At 41.7% G+C, this 20,227-nt stretch overlaps 1 protein-coding gene across 4 annotated transcripts in view; it reads right to left on the bottom strand.

The window, feature by feature from the left end:
* Positions 1–3,924: 3,924 nt before the first annotated feature.
* tln1 (talin 1) overlaps positions 3,925–20,227 on the bottom strand; it is a 76,981-nt gene continuing 60,678 nt past the window's right edge. For 2 of the 4 annotated variants that reach the window (XM_020707844.2, XM_020707845.2), the window contains 10 exons: positions 19,953–20,138; positions 18,595–18,702; positions 17,458–17,460; positions 14,974–15,079; positions 13,783–13,907; positions 13,380–13,505; positions 12,972–13,034; positions 12,693–12,875; positions 5,600–5,725; positions 3,925–5,164 (listed from right to left, as the gene is read on the bottom strand). In XM_020707844.2, coding sequence (XP_020563503.1) covers positions 5,030–5,164; positions 5,600–5,725; positions 12,693–12,875; positions 12,972–13,034; positions 13,380–13,505; positions 13,783–13,907; positions 14,974–15,079; positions 17,458–17,460; positions 18,595–18,702; positions 19,953–20,138 — 1,161 coding nt within the window. In that variant the 3' untranslated portion in view covers positions 3,925–5,029. The remainder of the gene's footprint in view (positions 5,165–5,599; positions 5,726–12,692; positions 12,876–12,971; positions 13,035–13,379; positions 13,506–13,782; positions 13,908–14,973; positions 15,080–17,457; positions 17,461–18,594; positions 18,703–19,952; positions 20,139–20,227) is intronic. The other 2 variants (XM_011482023.2, XM_020707846.2) reach the window with 2 other exon arrangements.

Raw genomic sequence — 20,227 nt, 5'->3', positions numbered from 1 at the left:
AGCAGAAATGTTCAACCACAGAGAACAAAAAACACCCAGCTGCAGAAAGGCTGGATCCGGTTCTGGACCTTTGTTTCTTCAGAGTGTGTGATGATCTCAGTGATGAGACTCAGAAGATGCAGAACAAACTGATGAAGCCGCTGGTTCTGGTTTGTCAAAGAAGAGTCTGACATCACACTGGAGGGAACTGCATACTTTCTGTTTCTAAACTTTATTCCTATTAGGTGTTTTCTGTTTATCATTATTTACATACATGGAGCATCACACACACACAAACACACACACACAAAATACACAACAGGGCATTTTTGTTCTTTGTTAATGCAAAGCTTTAGGTGTAGACATACTGGTACCAGTTGTCACATTTTTTGATGAAATTGAATCGTATCAATTTAATTTGCAACACCAATGTTTCTGTTGAGTCCATATCCATCCACTCATCCTTCCTGGGAGGGTCCACTTTGTTCCATTTCTTAGTCCCAGCCTTCTTGCCTACCAACAAGGAAATCCTGACCAGGTAAAGATATTCATTCAACACAGTCTTCATTCATTTATCTTCTTAACCCGTATTGTCCGTTTAGAGGTCACAGGGCTGCTGGAGCCTATCTTAGTCACCCATGGGCAAAGGCAGAGGACATCCTGGACAGATCACCACTCTGCCGCAGGAGTCTTCTGTGTTCCCAGTTGTGGAACCCTGTTGGGCAGGTGGTATCCAAGAAAATTTTTTAACCCTTGTGCTATCCTAGGCACTTTAACGTTGGGAGTTGGGTCATCTAGACCCACTAGACAGTGCTCTGAACCTTTTTTCTTCAATGATTTGTGATCTTCTCTGCTGTCCATGGATTACATGAAATCCCCTCCACCTTTATCCACCTTTGTCATGGTAGGGAGAACATGTCAATGTCAGGATCGGGTCATCTGGACCCTATAGGATAGCACAAGGGTTAAAACAGCGTAGGATTTTAGAACATGACCAAAATATGTGTGGTTCCCTTCTGGGCTTCCACACTGTCTCCAACTAGATTGTGGAGTTTTTACTTGTTTACTTTTTATTTGGGGCGTACCATGTGAGCTTCTTCCAAATCCCTTCCATATTTGAAGAGCACCGTGTGAGATGCATTTTAGACTCATCTTCTGTCAGCTCAGACTCCCATTCACTTTGAATGTGGACTGATGTGGAATTGCAAGGTGTGATGAAGCAGCTTTTTTCATAAGATTTATTTGGAATGGTACAGAAGCCTGTACTTACTTAAAAACTATCAATATTTACAATAAGTGACTGAAATGAAACAATTTTTCCTGAACTGTTTGAACTGAACTTAAACTCTCAATTTAAGCCAAACTAATGCAGAAAATAGTTGAGGCGTGTAATTAAGCTTTATTCCGCAATTTACAAAAGTTGACTTTCCATGGCAGTTCTTTACAGCTTCTTTTAATTATTGTTTTAGAAAACTGCCATCCAAAGTGAGTTCAATGAATCACCCATTTCAATGCATGCCATGCAATGTTAAGTGATCCTTTGCCCCGTGCAAAAAACATCTCTGGCATACCACCTTAAAGTCTTTTCAGAAAACCATATTTCTGCTCAAAAAGCAAGAAAACAAAATCCGTACATGTTGTCATATGGGAGGTGTAACGAAATCAAACCCAAGTCCACTACACACAGCGGGATGAGCCACAACAAAAGAACTCACTAGGAGAACGGGACACAATAACCAAATGAGAGACCAGTTTACATGTTTATTCTGCACAGCCAGCCTCTCCACACAGTGCAGCTTCCGCCTCTTTTTAGCTTTTTATTTGCTCCAGCTATTCCACCTCTCATCTGATCGTGCTATCTTAGATGAGCCCACCCTTACACTGACGTGTTCTCCCTACCATGACAAAGGTGGATAAACGTAGAAAGATTTCATGTAATCCATGGACACCAGTGAAGATCACAAATCATTGAAGAAAAAAGGTTCAGAGCACTGTCTAGTGGGTCTAAATGACCCAACTCCCAATGTTAAAGTGCCTGGGATAGCACAAGGGTTACATTTCAGAATATTAATTTAACATTTTGTAATTATAAGTGTCTTGAAGTTGAATATATCCATTTTAAAAACCCGCTAACTCCCTTTTGGGTTCATGGGGGGCGGGGTTAAACCCTGAACAGGTTACCAGTCTGTCTCAAAACCACACACTCACGCCTTTTAGAGACAACAGTTAACCTCTGAAGCATGATTTCTGGACCGGGAGGAAGCCGGAGTGCCCGGACAGAAGCCCCTGTGATGAAACGTCCACACTGTCCCCGGAAACGCACGTTCATGTGATCCCTTCCAATGAAAAGTCGATGTAAACACGTGGAAATGCGCGTTCACACATACAGTAGCTACGCAAATATTTTTGGACCTTTTTCAGGCTATGTACAAAATGCTATTGAACGCATTGAAAGTTAAACCAGTTTAAACTTTGACCAATCAGGAACTCTCATTTGGTATTGATGTATAGATGACACCCCTTTTATTAATGTAGGTACTGACTGTTTAAAAATTCAGGAGGAGGAGCAAATGACAAGTGCGGTTTGTGTCCGGCTGAAATTCTATGACACCAAGTCTGTCATATATCAGAACAGAGCTGTGAAAGAAAAAGCCTGGAACGACATTCACAGGATTTGCACCCTTTGACATTTTGCGTCGAGCCTCTTCCAACTGTAGGTGGCGGACATGAGTTAGTAAACAGTAGCAAAATAAAGGAGAAGCCCCTTCCAGCTTGACCAGTGTGAACGCAATGGGCTGGACGCGCATTTGAGAACCCGCGGTGTGAGCGTGGCTACAAATGCAGGAAAACATACAAACTCTTCACAGAAAGGGTCCCAGTTGGAATATGAACCAGAGACCCGAGGACCCAGCCCTGCTGCATGGATGCAACTTCAAGATGTCGCCTGGATTAATGGAAACCTTGACTGACCTAGAAAATAATAAGGTTTTCTTTAAATTCCTATAACTGTAATACAGCATAATGTCCATCCATATCTTTAGCCCTTGTGCTATCTTGTGGGGTCCAGATGACCCCACTCTGCCTTGGAGGCACGTTAACGTTGGGAGTGGGGTCATCTGGACCCCACAAGACAGGTACCAGCTTGTTCAGCGCACTTGTAGTGTCCAGATGACCCCACTCCCAATGTTAACGTGCCACATTAATGTTGGGAGTTGGGTCATCTAGACCCCACTAGACAGTGCTCTGAACCTTTTTTCTTCAATGATTTTTGATCTTCACTGGTGTCCATGGATTACATGAAATCCTCTTCACCTTTATACACCTTTGACATGGTAGGGATGACACGTCAATGCAAGAGTGGGGTCATCTGGACCCCACAAGGTCGCAAATGTGTTAAAAATTGTTCATTTTTAAAAATCCATGCATCTTCTGTCCCCACTTTGTCCAGTTGAGTCTTTTCCAGCTCCATCGGGGTGAAGGTAGGGTTTACAGACAGACAAACCTATTCTTCAGGGACAATTTAAGGTTAAGCATGTTTTTGTCCAGTGGGAGAAAGACTGAAGAAACCCCACATGAGCATGGGGAGGACTCGCAAAGTCCACACAGAGAGGTCCCATCTGGCCTTTTCACCATGAGGCATCGATGCTAATTACACAATACAGGTTGGTTTCTTTTACCTAATAGGTTTCTGTGTAACCCTTGTGCTATCCTAGGCACTTTAATATTGGGAGAGACAAGACAGTGCACTGAACCTTTTTCTTCAATGATTTGTGATCTTCACTGGTGTCCATGGATTACATGAAATCCTCTTCACTTTTATCCACCTTTGTCATGGTAAAGACGACACGTCAGTGTAAGGACAGGGTCATCTGGACCCCATATGATAGCACAAGGGTTGACAACTTTGTATGACCCTACAGTATAAGAAGAAAATCACACCAAATGTTTCCGTGAAATCTGGCTTTATTGAATATATAAATCTCTATTACAGTGCACATCAGGGGTTCTGCTGTGCACCTGCATGGTAAAGTCAATGTGAGTTAAAAAGGGGGGGAGGGGGATCTGGAGTGATCATGGTCATATAATCATTCAGTTTGTTTTACAATCGAGTGATAAAAGCAAAGCTACTCGTGCTGTTACAGTTCGGAGTGCTAAACCGCTGCACTTCTGGCCAAAAGGACAGCACTTAGATTCCATAGATTCCTAATAAAAGGCACTTGATAAGCACAGCCACAGGTGCTTGTGTACTTTAGAAGCATGCAGGCTGTGGGCCCATTTCACAGACGGACCTCAGTGGAATTATCTTTGATTTGGAGGCGCCGCTGCTTACACAGAGAACAGTTCGGCATCACACAGTTTGGCACATATGCTGCTGAGGCAAACACTGAGGAAGGTCATCACCAATGTCAAAACAATTTTTAAACTTTAAATATATGGCTTGATAATCTTTAAACAATAGTTTTGTAAAAAAAAAAAGAGAGACTGATCTTAACCCTAACACAAAGGAAGACCCCTGTTTAATATATTCTATAGCTCGTTCCTAAAACAAAGAGAAATAAAACACTGATTTGCATGTTTGTTTTAGTTCATCATTTCTGAATCTTAAACCTGAACATGTTCATGTATTTTTATAGTCACGACTGAGCGGGACCTCTGTGAAACCTCGGACCACTTTAGAAGAAACCACTTCCTGGTGCTCTCTGGAAATGTGCTTAGTAAAAACAAAAGCGCGACAAAAACATTGCATAGACGAGCTGAAATGTTTGCTGAAGCCCTGACAGCGTTTGCCTTCCATCTTCACCAATGAGATGTAACAGTCTGACGGTGAAGACGAGGACTGGAATCAAAAAAGGAGGAAAATGACGTCCAGACAGATCCAAAGCGCTGATAACTTAATAAGTACTGAAAGGATCGTGATATTAGCACATCAATAATGTAAAATCTGTTATTAAAAAGAGAGTTAACGAAGAACCGTAAGGCTGCACATGTGAGGCATGGGCAGGAGGTCCGAGCGGCACTGCTTTTGGTTTGCTCGGGGCTCCGCATGCTCTCACTGGTCGTGGCTGTCCTCTCGCAGCTCAGAGGGCAGGAACTTGTACTGCTGCTGCCTGATCATGGCCAGCCTCTTCCTGGCTTCTTCCAGCTCCTTCTCTTTCCGCAGCATCTCCTCCTGAGCGGCGATAATCTGCAGGACCAAAGAATTCATCAGTGTTCAGAGCAAAAGGAAGCTTAAAAGCCACATGTTGGACTAAAACAATTGTTGTTTGTTGTCCAACTCTTGACTGACTCGTCTCAGTCATCCCTCTACTTTTTTTGGTTTTAATGAGGTTTTTTTTTGTCTTTTTCTCTGGTTTTTGCCTCACTCTTTTGCTTTTTCTTCTCAGTCTATTGTCTTCCAAAAAATGCTTGAGAGCCAAACATCAGGCAAAATATACTTTTGCTGTTTGTTGTTGCACTTTGTGGTTTTGGTCTCTTTGCTGTCTCAATCTGTTGATCACCTGTTGGTGTCTCGCTGCTTGTTGTCTTTAAGAATTATTTGTTCTTCTCTTCTCTGTGTCGTTTGTCATTCCTATGTTTTCTCTTTCTGTGTGTCGTTCAGTCTTTGGGATCTCTGACTGACCTGAGCTATGCCTCCCACCATCTTGCTCTTCACCACCACAGCCTGGTCATCCTCAGCGTCGAACGCTGCCTTCTGGGCGGCCTTCACCAGGTTATCCGATGCTCTCTTCACAGCATTTCCTGCAGCCTGCAGAACAAACAAACAAATTCAGGATGTTTGACTTTAAACACAATTTTTTCCTAAAATGAAGCGCTGAGTAAAATCCAAGTTGTTTTTTTCCACAGAGAACAGCTTAACCTTGTGCGAGAACAAATAAGAATCCTGGGGCACATTCACATGATGAACAGATATCGCACAAGTTTGATGGAAGACAAAGACTTCTGGGAGCTGTAGAGAATGTAAAACAATCTCCCGGAGAGCTCCACAGACATACTAATAAGGGAATAATCACTTCCAGTTGTGTCTAAGCGGACGACCTCAGCAGTTCTGCAACAGTGTTTAGAACAGCTGTAAAAGGCAAAGATGAGCAAGCAGCAGAGCAAGACGACTCAAAAGCCAAGCACTTCCTCTTATTGCAGTCAACTTCTCCTTTTTTGGCTCTGTGGGCTCAAGCAGCAGAGAGCTGGAAGGAGGCAGGATGCAGAGGGATGTCAGCTTCTTCCATTTGTTTATCGTTGTCTGTGGTTCACTTGGCTCCATCATGCAGCTTAACACCAAGCAGCTCCGTTTAGCCGTCTTGGTCCAACCATCAAATTCACCTTAAAGAGTTTCTGATCAAGCAGGCTGATCTTTTCAAAACGTTGAATCCATTGATAAAAGAGGGAAAAAAAAGAAGGAAAAAAAAACGCTCTATGAGCATTCGCTTATTTATGCCATCCCAGCTCAGTTCAAAACAGAAGCGAATTTATGAATTTCCTGTTCAAATACACGACAAAGCTGCAGGTGAGGCACCAGCCACCCATGCCTTCCCTGCCACGCACACACTGACTGACGCATGCGTTTTTCTGTTTGGGTCTTTCTGTCATAAAAGCCACTTTATCTCTAATAACTTATCCATTTTTTTTATTTCTTACCAGCTGTCTGATTACATTGGTGCCAGTTTGTGAACTATTTACCGTAGTCTTTTTATCCGCTAAAATGCGCATTAGAAATACACTCGGTGAGGCCTGCAGTACACATGCCTCAAGACAGAGGGCGCCGGTGATCCCAGAGAATGAGACCCCGCAGCTAAGGAATAATAGAATTAGTGGTAGCAAGTCAAAGGCAGCCGTCCAGTTCTTCTTTAATATTGTTTTGCATCATTTTCTAAATGTAGGATTACGTTTCTAAACTCAGGAATTTGTTCAGACACGTCTCTGGCAGTGATCTCCATGGAGACAGAGAGACTTTTAAAACTGAAGAATGAAAAGGAACACTTCAAATAACAGCTTTTCCATGTGTTTCTTCGGAAGGAGAGGGACACAGACTTTATTCATATGTAAAAGTAGGTCAATAACAATTTTGGTGATTATTTTCAATGCTATAGTTTGTAAACGGAGGAAAAATTAAGACAATTTTTAAAAAACAGACTCTCGCTGTTGCCAATCAAATGGTGAATAAGCTGCTCTGTGGGGGTCATGTGTTTGTAAATCTAACTGATGATGTCACTGGTTTCTAACGACACCTAAATGAGGCATCATTTTGGCAAACTAAGAATTCAGAGTGTTCTGTGATTCATACACCTGACCTTCCATCCTCAGGAGAAAGTTGAATATCTGCTAAATATTAAACGAGTTTGGCAGCCCTCTTTAAGCTCTACTTATCGACATGATTCTCTGATTGTTTCTGCAGCATCTTTGCCTGCCATCCGTTCTCAAGCTCCACCTCTCAACGAGAGGCTGCCGCATAATCAAAGAGGATGTCACAGTTAGGACTGAGCAATTACAGCCTTAAAAAGCTTCATGGCATGGAGGCAGAGCAAATGCTTCGGTGTAATCATAGATCCAGACTAATGTTTCCAGTTCTTGATGCCATAAGTGGACTGGGCGGATTGTTTCCAGAGCCCCGGTGGACATAAATGTATGGGAATTACTGAGGTGGCAGCTGCAGGCCCAGAAGAGGAGGAGATAAGCCGGCGCTGATTGGATCAGAGAATATGAGCTGACCCGGACAGGCCCAAGCACTTGCAGCTAGCATCCACTTGGCCTTAAAGATAGTATTTTTGGGGGGAAGAGGGGACAGGAGATGTTTGTGCTTTCTGATATGGCTCACAAGTGACTGCATCAGTTACACAGAAAGGTCACAGCAGCCTGAATGGATGACATCAGTTTGACCAGTTCACTCCAAGTCAGGGCTTCTGCAGTTCATGAAAAAATGTAGTTTTTAATTCTTTCTTTGTTGTAGAATTTTATTTTTAATAATAGTACTAAACACAAATATACAAAAACACTCAATCATGACTTGTTTTAGCTGTAAAAACAATAAAAACCTTTGCTTTCGGTTCCCTGTCCTCCATTTCTCTGGAAACGGCCTTTAAATTCTGGGGCAGCCCAGCAGAACCACTGAAAAAGCCGAGCATCAAAGTCCCACTGCTAAATATAGAGGATGCTAATCCTTACAAAGCAGCATGATGTGTTCCTGCAGCTCTGAATGTTTAAGTCCAGATTGCTTACACACTTTGGGTATGCTCTGGATTTTCGACAAGCTCAGCTGCTGCAGCATGTTTCAGTGTTAACCAGCAGATACTGTACATCAGTATCATCAGCATAGAAATTTTATAAATGCAGCACACGTACACTGTGAAAAAAAAAAACATCTTTAAAGGAAAATCTACCTAAATCTAAGTTTGGAGGCGCTAAATAGTTGTTTCTATGCAGTTTTTATCAGAGTAAATATGTAAAGCTGAAAATCGGCACCAAAATAGTTTGTAATACATTGATGCTTAAAAGAGCCCCTTTCAAATAAATGTTTAAACATTTTTTTTGTATTTTATTCTCACTGAAATATCAGACTTAAAAAAAATCAATTTTTTAAAATTTCGTGCAAACTTTAAAGGCCCACTCTGATGAAAATGATGCTTTTTGTGTAAAAATTTTCTGATGATGGAGGACATATATAAAGAAAATTAAGCTCTAAATTATGTTTCTGAGAATTTCTTTTTTCAAATCGTTGTGAATCAGGAGCAGATGAAAAACTGCACTTGTAAAAAGATCGTTTTGTGAAGAAAACGGAGAGGGGAAGGGGGGCGGGCTTTGTCTGTGCCAACAGTCCCACCCACAACTCAGAGGTGAATTTCTAAAGAACTCCTGCTGCTCTGCAGAAACTATGTCCTGAAAAACGACATGGGTTTTTGGATTTTGGCTAAAAAGGGCATTGTCTTAATTAAAAGCCCTCTGGGAAAACTTTTACAATTAATCAAAAGATGATTGGAGTGGGACCAAACAGTGAAAGCAAAACTTAAACTTAAAAAAAAACAAAGCAAAATAAGTTGAGCTTGAGTCAAATCAGTGGCATCTCTGACCTGGTTGGTGGTGAATCAGTAACTGTAATCTGATTTCAGTTCTATTATCAGCTAGTTGCCAAACAATGGCAGTTCTCTAGTCGGATTTGCTTCACATACATTCATCAACTGTTTGGTGACATAACACTGAAGTAGCTTTAGTGTAGGCCTGCACAATATACCGCAAATTTATCGTTATCGCAATATCCAGCTCTGCAATATGCATATCGCAAAAGACGGCGAATATCGCAATAAATCGCAAACCCAAAATGTGTTAAAACAATCTTCTAGCAGCTTGAAGCATTTAACGAATCAAATAAATCCCTTTATGCTTTGACCAATCAGATGGACGCCTATTATGTTAACCCTGGTCCTGAAGAGCCTCAACCCTGCCTGTTTTCCAGCTCTCCTTAACCAGCTTGCTGTTGATTGGCTGACTCAAGTGATTTCACATCCTGATTGACTGAACACACCTGATTTTGGTTATCATTATCGAGCAGTCTAGGGAGAATTGGAAAACAGACAGGGTTGAGGCTCTTGAGGACCAGGGTTAGCCACCCTGACGTTTGTCCCCCATGTCGATGAGGGTCATTTGGAGTATAATTTTTTAACTGTTGCAATGAAATGGGAATGATGTTTTTGTTTATTTTTCCATTTGTTTATATACCGCAAATTATACCGTTATCGCAATATTAATCTCTAATATCGCATATCGCAAGTTTTCCTCATATCGTGCAGCCCTACTCAGGAGAGAATTGGCCTCAGGATGAGAGTGACACTGACAGTGTCACTTAGACGTGCGCCTATAAGTTACTGCTGCTCTCAGTGACTTTTTTTTTAACTCTCTCTCTCCGTGACTTTTACCGGTATGTTTTTTTAACCAGCCCTGTTAGTGCTCTTACTACCATATTGTTGCCGTGTTACTGCCGTGTCACAGGCACTGTTTGGAAGCAAAGCTCAGGTATATTATTAAAAATGTGAAAACTCTTTCTGTGTACCGTCTTTCTTTGTAAGTGTTGAACCTTTCCTGCGATTAATTTTTTCTTTCTGACGGTGGTTGGAAAATGCAGGTGTATCTTCTTTTGGGGTTCACTTCCCCGTTCGGAACCTCAGAGCCTCCATAGCGGGTTAATAAAGAATCATTCACAGCTCTTCCGGGGGAAACCTTCTTTTATTACAGTTCCCCTTCACTCTGTATATCAAACATAAACGCGCACCCCCAACACACTTCCGCTGTGTGCTCTCTCTCCCTCTTGCACTGCATGAGTTCTCTCTGCCTTCCGCTGCACGCGCTCCCTCCTCTTTCTTACACATGCACACCATTTCAGCACATACACATCCTCATTCTACAACACGTTTCAATGTGGGCACATGCGGCTTACGTATGTAAAAAATGTCTTATCCTTTAAAAATGGAATGCGGTGCGGCTTATAACCAGGTGCGCTCTATAGTCCGGTATTAGTCTGAAGACAATTTTTTTTACAACTCCAATACCTGGGTTTCCCCATTGACTGCAGTGGTTTTTCCATGGGGAGAAAAATGTTTAATAGGCCTGCACAATATACCGCAAATTTATCGTTATCGCAATATCCAGCACTGCAAGATCCATATCGCAAAAGACAGCAAAAATCGCAATAAATTGTAAACCTTAAATGTGTTAATACAACCTTATGGCAGCTTGAAGCATTTAACAAATCAAATAAATCCGTTTATGCATTTGACCAATCGGATGGACGCCTTCACGTTGTTGACCAATCAGGTGGAGGCCTATGATGGTAGATGTTTGTCACCTATGTCGACGAGGGTCATTTGGAGTATAATTTTTAAACTGTTACAATGAAATCAGAATGATGTTTTTGGTTATTTTGCCATTTGTTTATATACCGCAAATTATACCGTTATCGCAATATTAATCTCTAATATCGCATATCGCAAGTTTTCCTCATTTCGTGCAGCCCTACTTTAGGGTGTTTGACTCTGCTTACTTTTCAGTAAAAGCTGCTTCATGCTTTGGGTTTGACTGGAGTTCTAAAGCTGTAATATTATTAATTAAGTGACAGAGCTTAAGTCAGTTACATCATGACGTCCTCCTTACTCAGAACACGAACCTTCCTGATAGACTCCATGTCCGATCCTGTGAAGCTCAGCAGACTTCCAGACATCCGTTTTTTTTTACTAAACTTCAGTTTGTTTCAATCACAGCTTGGAATTGATCATTGCCAACACAAATTGTTAAAACCAAATATTTCTATTGAACAAATATAAAATGGATGCTTTGTTTTCTGCTTTTGATGACGATTATCCAGCTGGTATTCTTAACTGTCCGTGTTGTTATATTTAGTGTTGTAAGCAGACTCCAGCTCGTCACAAAGCTGCATGAGGTTAGCTGTCTTCTTACTCAGCTTTGAGACAACAGGTGACTTCAGTGACACCAGTGATCTTCTCGTAACAAGAGCTTCACTGAAGCGATAATATGTCTTTCACTCAGATTTAGCTTTTAAATTCCTCATTTTTCGGATCTATTTACTGATTTTGCAACTTAAAGCAAAAAAAGTCTCGATAACAGTAAGTCAAAAAGGGATTAATGTTCTTTTGATTCTTTTAATAAACACAAAAAAATAGATTAGAGATAAAGAAAGAGGCAATAACAAAAACGTTCTTGGAGGTTTCTCACCATTGCAGACATATATTTACAAATGACTTATTTTGAATGGACACATACATGCACACATCAGACACATGTTGGTGCACAGGCTAGCAGACATCTAAGTGTATGTTTGTCCACTAAAATGTCCACCAAAGCTATAGAATGTAGAAAGAAAGGTGCAACCCCAGGGGCAAGACAGAGGGTGCCTCTGTGATACCCACAGAGGCAGAGGCAAGGACCCCTGCCTTCCACCCCACCCGCCCTCAGAGGAGGGCAGCATTGAGAGGTGGAGGCTCCTGAATGGAAGAATGAATGGTAAGCCGGGACTGACAGCAAGTCCATGATGGAAATCAGAGTGGCCCAAGACACAAAGGCTTAGACCAGAACCAGGCACACTGAGACCCCTCCTCCAGATGTCATGTGGTAGAAGATCCCCCTAAGACGTTTTCAAAGAAGCTACAGTTATCATGCTGACAGCAACGAGCTAATAGAATGACAAAGTGTTGATGAACAGCAGCTGTCGCATTTCGACCATCTGACTCCAAATCTGAAACCACCACAGGTCTGCAGATGACCTCAGCATCCATCAGAACGTGCATCAGGCTCAAAGCACCTCTCATGTTTGGAACAAAGATGATCTAACAGAGGGGAGTGTTCACTCAACAACATGGTTTCACACCTCCACACAGTCACTGAAAGCATGAAAGCGATCATGACAGAGTGGAACTTCTTCACTTAGAGATGACCTTTGTTTTGGAGAAGGAACAGGTAAGTTGATGTAAATGATCAAAAATAAGAAAATCTCAACCTTGATGGCCCCTAAAGATAACCTATTCAATGAGAAGAGGGGCTTTTAGTGTTACGGAGAACAACTTTATGTTCATTTCTGTACTCAATTATAAGGAAAAAAGTTACAAGTACTGAAAAAACTAGTCAGTAATGAGAGTTAATGGAATTCACTACTTTCCACCCCCGGCTAAAACATCCTCCAGGATTCATCCCAGCTTATATTGGCAGAAGTAACTGACCTGGAGCCTCTTCATCGTCTGGGAGTCTTGGTCAGCCTTGACCTTGCAGGCCACCAAGAGCTGAGCCGTGGAGGCCGCCACCTGTTTGGCAGACGAGATGAGCTTCTCCTCGCTGGCGTGTCCCTGCACCGCCGAGTTAGCTGCCTCGCACAGATTGTTGGTTGCTGCTGCAACCATCCGAGCCTGGGGGGGTCAAAGGGCATCAGCACCAAGACATTCAGAGGAAACCAAAGAAAAAAGAAAAGAAAAAAACTCCTTCATTTGAGGGATCAGACTTACAGCGGAAATCAGGCCCTGAGACCACTGACCATCATCCACCGCGTTGGCTGGGATTGCTCCAACCTGGAAACACAGACACACTCGGACTGACATTTGATTTTTGCACGAATCATGAAAAAAATAAATGAAATGAATGGTTTATGTTTGAAGAGTGAAAAGGATTTATTATTGGTTGGTTTATGACATCACACCAGACTTGGTAAAACTGAGCTGGAATGTTTTTCTTCATTGTTACTTGCTTGTTGGCAAAAAATATATATATATTCTGAGTTTTGGGGTTTTATTTTGTAGTTCTGTAATACACAAATGAAATATTGAAGAGAAATAAAATTGTGATCCAAAAACAAAAAGTTCTGAGGCAAATTGTGAAGCGAATTGTGTATGGCTCCATCCCTGCTTCAGACGTACCTTCCCTTGAGCCACGAGCTCTCTCTGTGCTGCTGAAGCAGCTTTGACCAGAGCACTCGTGGCAGCTGCGATGGACTTGGCTGCCTCCAGAATCTGCTCCTCAAAGTTCAGGCTCTCGTCGGCTTCCTGTTGATGAGGGAAAGCAACCAAAAGCAGTTTCAGATCATGTGGCGACTTTTGGAGGAAAATCAAGGAGTTCAGAGAAGACCAAACGTCCACAGGGTTGGTCTTCATGCATGAACTTATTGTTTAGAATAACAGAGAACATGAAAAACTCCAAATGTCAGCAAGGTCAGTGGAGCAGGGAGCCCAGAGGATGTTGGACACGCATGCTTCATGTAACCCCACGCTAAGGTTAACAAAGCCAGCACGGATGCCTCTGCTCTGTAAAAAGCTCTCTAACCTTGGGTTTGGTCCTCGGCCTCAGCTGCTCCAGTTTCTTGGCAGCTGCTTCGATAGCTGCCGCTGCCCCCAACAGTTCATTCTCTGCGATGACAGTAGGATCCTCGGGATCCACCCATTCTGTTCCTACGGGACACAAATATCACACTGGCTCAGCCCAGGCCTGAAGGCATTGTCATCCAGGTTCCAAACCTTTACAGGAAGCTCAGACTCTCCTCTAAATCTGCAGAATTTAAATACCATGCAGATAATTTTTTAGATCAACACTCCACCTTTTTATATTGATCAATAAATGTAAATAAACGTCTTAGCGGTCTCACCTGATTTATTGATCGTGAAATCTTAAGCCATCATCACTGTAATATCTTTAAATATATTTAGCCTTAGTGTCGGTGCTCTAATCCTTTAATAATGGGCTTTAAATAAATATGCCATCATTTCCAAGTATAGATATTGGCAACACAAGAGCTCAAACCGTTGACTGTATATGAGAACTGGAGTGAGCGAGTGTTACATCACCCATAGAAAAGGACTTACTTCCAGCTCCAAACAAATCAAGTCAATTCACTCGCCATCTTTTTGTGATACGAACGTCGCCATGTTGGAGCCAGATGCCAATAGTAAGCAGTGGTTGGTCAAGTCAGTCTGAGTTGTTGTTTCTATGGCAAACACTTGCACCAATCAGGAGTGAGCTCGTTAGAAGAGGGGGCTCAGGAGAATCTGTCAATATAACGTTCTTAACGCTCCACGTGGGGGCCAGCAGGCTCCACCTACTTTTATTCAGACATCTGATATGTCAGTTTATAATATGAAAAACTTGCACTAAAGAAAAATTATCATGAAAAAAAAAATAGGATTATCAAGAACATGTTAAAAAAGGCATCAGAGCAAGAATGGTTATTCCAACAAACAGAATGACTGAGTTACAGCTGTTTATTTCTCTGTATAGGTCTATGGGATTTTGTCTTCTTCAACAAGGCGCTTGTTTCAAATGAGAGGGGGGCGGAGTCACTCAGTCCAGTTCTCAGATACAGTTAGGCTTCAAACCAATGTTTGGTTTATACTCATGTATGTTGATATTAAACATAATATTTCAAACTGAGCAATAATCGATGCTGGATGATCTTTACACTCGGCTCAGTCAGGACCAAACACTTCTGGTCTTCTGCTGGTTTGAAGGTCCACTCCATACCTTTCATGGCCTCAGCGGCTTGGATGAGCTCAGTGACACTCCCCGCCACCCGCTTAGAGTAGGTCGCTAGCTGTTGTTTGAGATCGTGGGATGGTTTCTGGATGATCTGTGAATAAAAGACATAAAAAAAAGGTTTTGGGGTTCAGGAGCGCTGTCAATCAAATGCGTTGCTTTGTCCAAGCACCAGGCAAAGGCTCTGCTTTCAGAAAAATTACACACAAAAGGATGATAACAAGACAACACTTTTCAATCAAAATTAATTTTTTAGGACATTTTAGGAGAAAACAACACTGATTCTATCCTGTTATAAAGGATGGGAGAAAGATACAATGAAAATAAAACACAGAGACGATGTTTAGGTTGAGAGGTTTCACTTCAATTTTAGTTAAGGTTTTGTTAAATTAGATTTTGGTCAAAATCTCGGTCATTTTTCAACCAAACACTTTCATAAAGTTTATCATTAAAAAAATATAGAGATTAAATACGTCTCATTCTTACACACCTTGTTTTGTCAGATCATTAAATAACCCTGACCATCCTTTTCCAGCCCACGTCGTCCAGCAGTGATCTAAGATTTCACTTTGCTGTTTCTTGTCTGTAACATTTGTTAGGATCAGATCTGTTTCCTTCTTCCCAGAATTCTCAGGTTCTGTCTACACAGCTGAACTCATGTTCATATAGGAAAAATGGAGTCAGGCTTCCAGTTTAGCTTATGATGAGTAATACATCAGTGGAGTATTACTAATCCGTATGTATCATGTTAAAAATGATTTAAGGCTCTGATGTAGCACATAAATACTAAATCCCATCAAAGCCAAACATTCAAACAATTATTACGTAGTTGATCGTTTTGGACGATCAAAGAAACTTGAGGTTTTCCCCCTGACTTAATGACAGCGTGCTGCTGCTCCGGTGTGAACTGCTGTCCTACATGCACAGGAGATATTCGGGTTGGAGCAGAGAGTGACAGGTGCAGGGAATTAACAGGGCTCAGGCCACACGCCACTCACATTGGTTTGATGTGAGGTCGTCAGAAGGTAGACGTTACACCGCTGAAACATATGCCAAGAGCCACGCTTTCATTCCACAGGCAAACAAAGACACCAACAATCTGCACGCTGTAAGCCCTGATGCTCCGGTGCATCAGAACCGACGCAGAGCCCAGCTTGTTGGCTGGAGGTTGGGGTTGTGAGGTTCTCTGTGATCAGTTTAGATTAATAGAAGGACACATCAAGTTCAGGTCAGTGGAGTTTGACAGCGAGCAGGCTGGATGTCTTCTTCATCCAATGTCAGTCATGGTGTCCCACATGGATCTGTGCTTTGTCCCATTGCTTTTACCTGACATATTGACACTTTTAAAATGCTTAGTCAAAACATAATAGTCTGGAAGTGTATTCAGTTTTTCATTTTGATATTTAAAGTTTGTCTGAGTGAACCTTTATGTACGTTAGACCTTAGATCAGGGGTGTCCAAACTTTTTGCATAGAGGGCCAGATCTGGTGAGGTGAAAATGATTGACAGCCAACAATTCGGAAAGCATTTTTCTAAACCATTTTAACAACATTAAAAGCAAATAAACTATTTATAGAACCTTTTATTGCAATGGCTTTCTTTACATTTCTTCAAATACACTGAAAACAAATTTATCCTAATACATTTTGTTGAAATGATAGACAGTTTGTTAAATATTTTGGAACTGTTCATTCCCAGTTAGCCTGTTGTAGAGAGCATGTGTGTCTGGTAGTGCCTTTTGATATTACATTCATTAAAAACAGCCATAGTCTCTTGGTATATTAGACAGACAGTGTTTTTTATATTTAACTGAACAAATCTGCCATTCTTTCCCCATGTGGGATTGATAAAGTATCATTGATTGATTGATTGATTGTCCTGGAAGTTCTGGCCCTCACTGTCAACTTTTCTTTTTTATTTACTGTAGAGATTTTAGAAATGAGCTAGAAAGGTCACATGACCGTGTTGCAACGGGTTTACAACGGCTTAAAACGGAATTCATCCAACCACAACCAAGAAATGGTACGTACAAAAAAGTGCTGGGGACCGCAAATTATTGATGGAATGAAAAACGCCTGCAGGCCGGTGGAAATCTGAACGTGGATCACATCTGGCTCACGGGGCCGGACTTTGGACTTGCCTTCTTTAGCTGCTGGGACAGTTCCTATGATGTACTGATGGTCTCTCCTCTGCTCTATTTACCATACAATCCATGCTTTTATTTTGGTTCCATTGGGTTCTATCTAACTGCATTACAGGTTTTTATGTTCAAACGATCATAGAAAAAAAAAGTGAAAATGAACGATCCGTGCACTTAAACACGGGGTACCAGGTGACCCACACCTGCAACACGTTCAGGCTCCATCTACACCTCAAACCTGACAAGGCTTGAGTCACACATGTTTGAACAAGTCAGTGTGCCAAACAAAAGACAGACACACACTTGTGCGATCCATCATGCAGAGTACTTACCGGCTGGCACCAACATCAGCAAGTTTAAATTATATTTGGAAAACAGAAAGAAAAGAAGTGATTGTAAGGTTTAGATACAGAGAAGAAGAGTTAGTAAGCATTTAGCAAACAGGCTGCAGCAACAGATCACTCATGTGAAGAGTTTAAAACTCTGACCCAGCAGCTGGCAAAGTGGATTTATAACGGGGACACTGTCTCTTTACAAAAGCATCTGCATCTTTCTGCAAGGACAGCTGCAGAGTCGCCTTAAGTAGGTGAAGAGAGCTCAAAGAGGTTTCTCCAGGTCCTAATATAACTCTGATTGCTAAAAGAAACTAATTAAGTTAAGAAGATAATTTAAAGACAGTTTAGCGAGACATTTTGGGGAAAAAATATTATGAAAATATATCTCTGAAAAAACAACTGAAAGTTTCTTTTTGGTTTTATAAAAGGATTTGTTTTCAAATGATATGTATTCCATCCAACAGCAGATGTAGTTGATTTTTCAAGAACACAAACGTGGCAGTGAAGGTGTCATGAATGAAAGATGGCTTTGTCTACAAAAATCCATGTGAAGGTGCATTTACCACAAAGCAGGAATTGTTTTAGGACTTCCATGTAAATGTGGATTCTCTCTCTCTCTCTCTATTGTAGTCCTTCTTTCCCTAAAATGTCAAGTTAAGATGTAATTGTGATCATATCTGATTAGAGAATGATTGGCTTTAGACAGCTGAAATATTATCTGAAGTAAGTTATGAGAAGAGCAACACGTCTGGGTTTACTGTAAATATGAGCTTTTCTCAACTAATCCAAGTAAAACATGTTTGTGTATCGCCTCAAAATTTATGGAATGGCTTATAAAAGGAGCGAATGGATCTTTATTGGAGAATGTAGCGGTAAGTTGAAGAAAAAAAGGCAATCTTTTGCTCCATTTTTAATGCTGACTTCATAATTTCTATGAGGAACCTCATGCTGGCACTTCTATGACTTTCATAGACATTATTGTTATACTGGACAGACAAGACCGCGTGCCACATGTCACCCTATCGACGTTGCGACTAAAGTTGGAGCCATTCATTCTGTCAAGCATGGCTCCAACATTCCTGTCAGAATTGTTTTCTTCCACAACAGAAATGAGTGAAGGTGAGAGCGTCTTACCACCAGCACGTGTTCTAGCAGGCCCAGATATCCAGTAGCACACTCGTTTCCAAAGCGCAGAGCTCTCCTCCTGACGTCTGCGTTGACTTCTGGGTGGTAGGCAGCTTCCTGCATATCCAAAGAGACTAAACCTCATTTCATTTCCAGATAAACATAAAGAGACCTAAACAGGCTGGATGATAAAACCTGTTCACTAGCTGCGGTTACATGTGCAAAATGTCTTTGGGATCAAAGATCGGATTAGAATTAAATCGTGTACATGGACCCAGAAAAAACATTTCCGATTATAATAGAAGTTTACATACGCCACACTTTCGGTCGGAACAAATGCTTTGGACATGCGAAGGACTATCTACAATACCAGACATGGCTGTAGAAGAAAATATGTTGAGTTCTGTTGTAAACAAAGAAACCTGCAGCATAGAGAGAGATCATCTTCTAAACGTTTATTATTGTTGTGATTATTATTAAGTGCTTATTCGCTCATAATTTGTTTTAATTAGTGCTTTCTTGGCAGAAGCCAGAAAAAGGGTTAGGGTTAGGCTACTACATGCTGATGTGGGAATAACATCAGCCTTTATTTTGTCTGGACACGATTGGAAACATGAATTCACGATTGTTTACACGGTTTCTAAGCTGTAGTGACCCACGATTGGAATAAACTGTTTATAAGAACCACGATCGGATCAACAAATCGGCATAGCCCACCTATCTCGATCGGAAAGAAATTTGGATCGGAATGAGTCTTGGTGCAGAGTATTCCGAAAGGCGTGTTTACATGACACATTTCTATTCTGATCAGGCATTCATTCCGATTACTTTTGTCCATGTAACCACAGCTAGTGATGTGAAATTAAAAACACACACTGACTAATGAAATAAAGTAATTGAACATTTCTACTGTGCCTCTTTTTTCTTCTTCTCTGACATATCCTCCATGTTTTCTGATGAATGCCAAGACCAGCTGATGCTACGGTTTACTTTGAAGCATCATCCTGGTGGGACGTGCCTGAAACCAGGGGGCTGCCTGGGAGACATCTGAACCTGAACATCCAAATCCCCAAAGCTGGCCTCTGAAGCATCTAAACCCTCAGATGCTCCTCCACTTTGAGCCCAATTTCCACTATGAATGTGAGGCATTGAGTTCATTCAGTATTTAACCGTCAACCTTTAAGCTTTGATGCTGCGTATTTCACTCCTGAGTCACAGCAGTTTGGTTTCAGTTTGGTTCAGTGATTCTGTCTTCCTTGTAGCCATAAATGACTCCTTTGCCTTCATGTTCTTTGGTGTTTTAGGTCATTTTTTTTTTACAGCAGAGGCAAAGGATTCGGTTTTGGACCAGCACACGTCAGGCGTACCTTGCAGGAGCGCAGCATGTCAGCAATGGCCCTTCGGCTGAGGTTGGCTGTGGCAATGATATCCTCCTGACGACAAGAGTTCCCAGCAGCCACTGCTTTTGCTGTTGCCATGGTGATTCCCTTAGTCATACGAATGAAGTCCTCTGGTGAGGTGGTTTTTGCTGGTGGGTCAGAACTGCAGAACACCTGTGTGGCAGGAAGACCAGGAACTGAATTATGATGCTGCCCAAAGCCTAGAGCGGGCCCTCTCCCCTCGCCACAGCATCAGACGCGGG

Source organism: Oryzias latipes, chromosome 12 (genome assembly GCF_002234675.1).
Source record: "Oryzias latipes chromosome 12, ASM223467v1".
Taxonomy (NCBI): domain Eukaryota; kingdom Metazoa; phylum Chordata; class Actinopteri; order Beloniformes; family Adrianichthyidae; genus Oryzias; species Oryzias latipes.
Note: the sequence above shows the minus strand (reverse complement) of the source record. Positions and strands in the feature narration are given on the sequence as shown.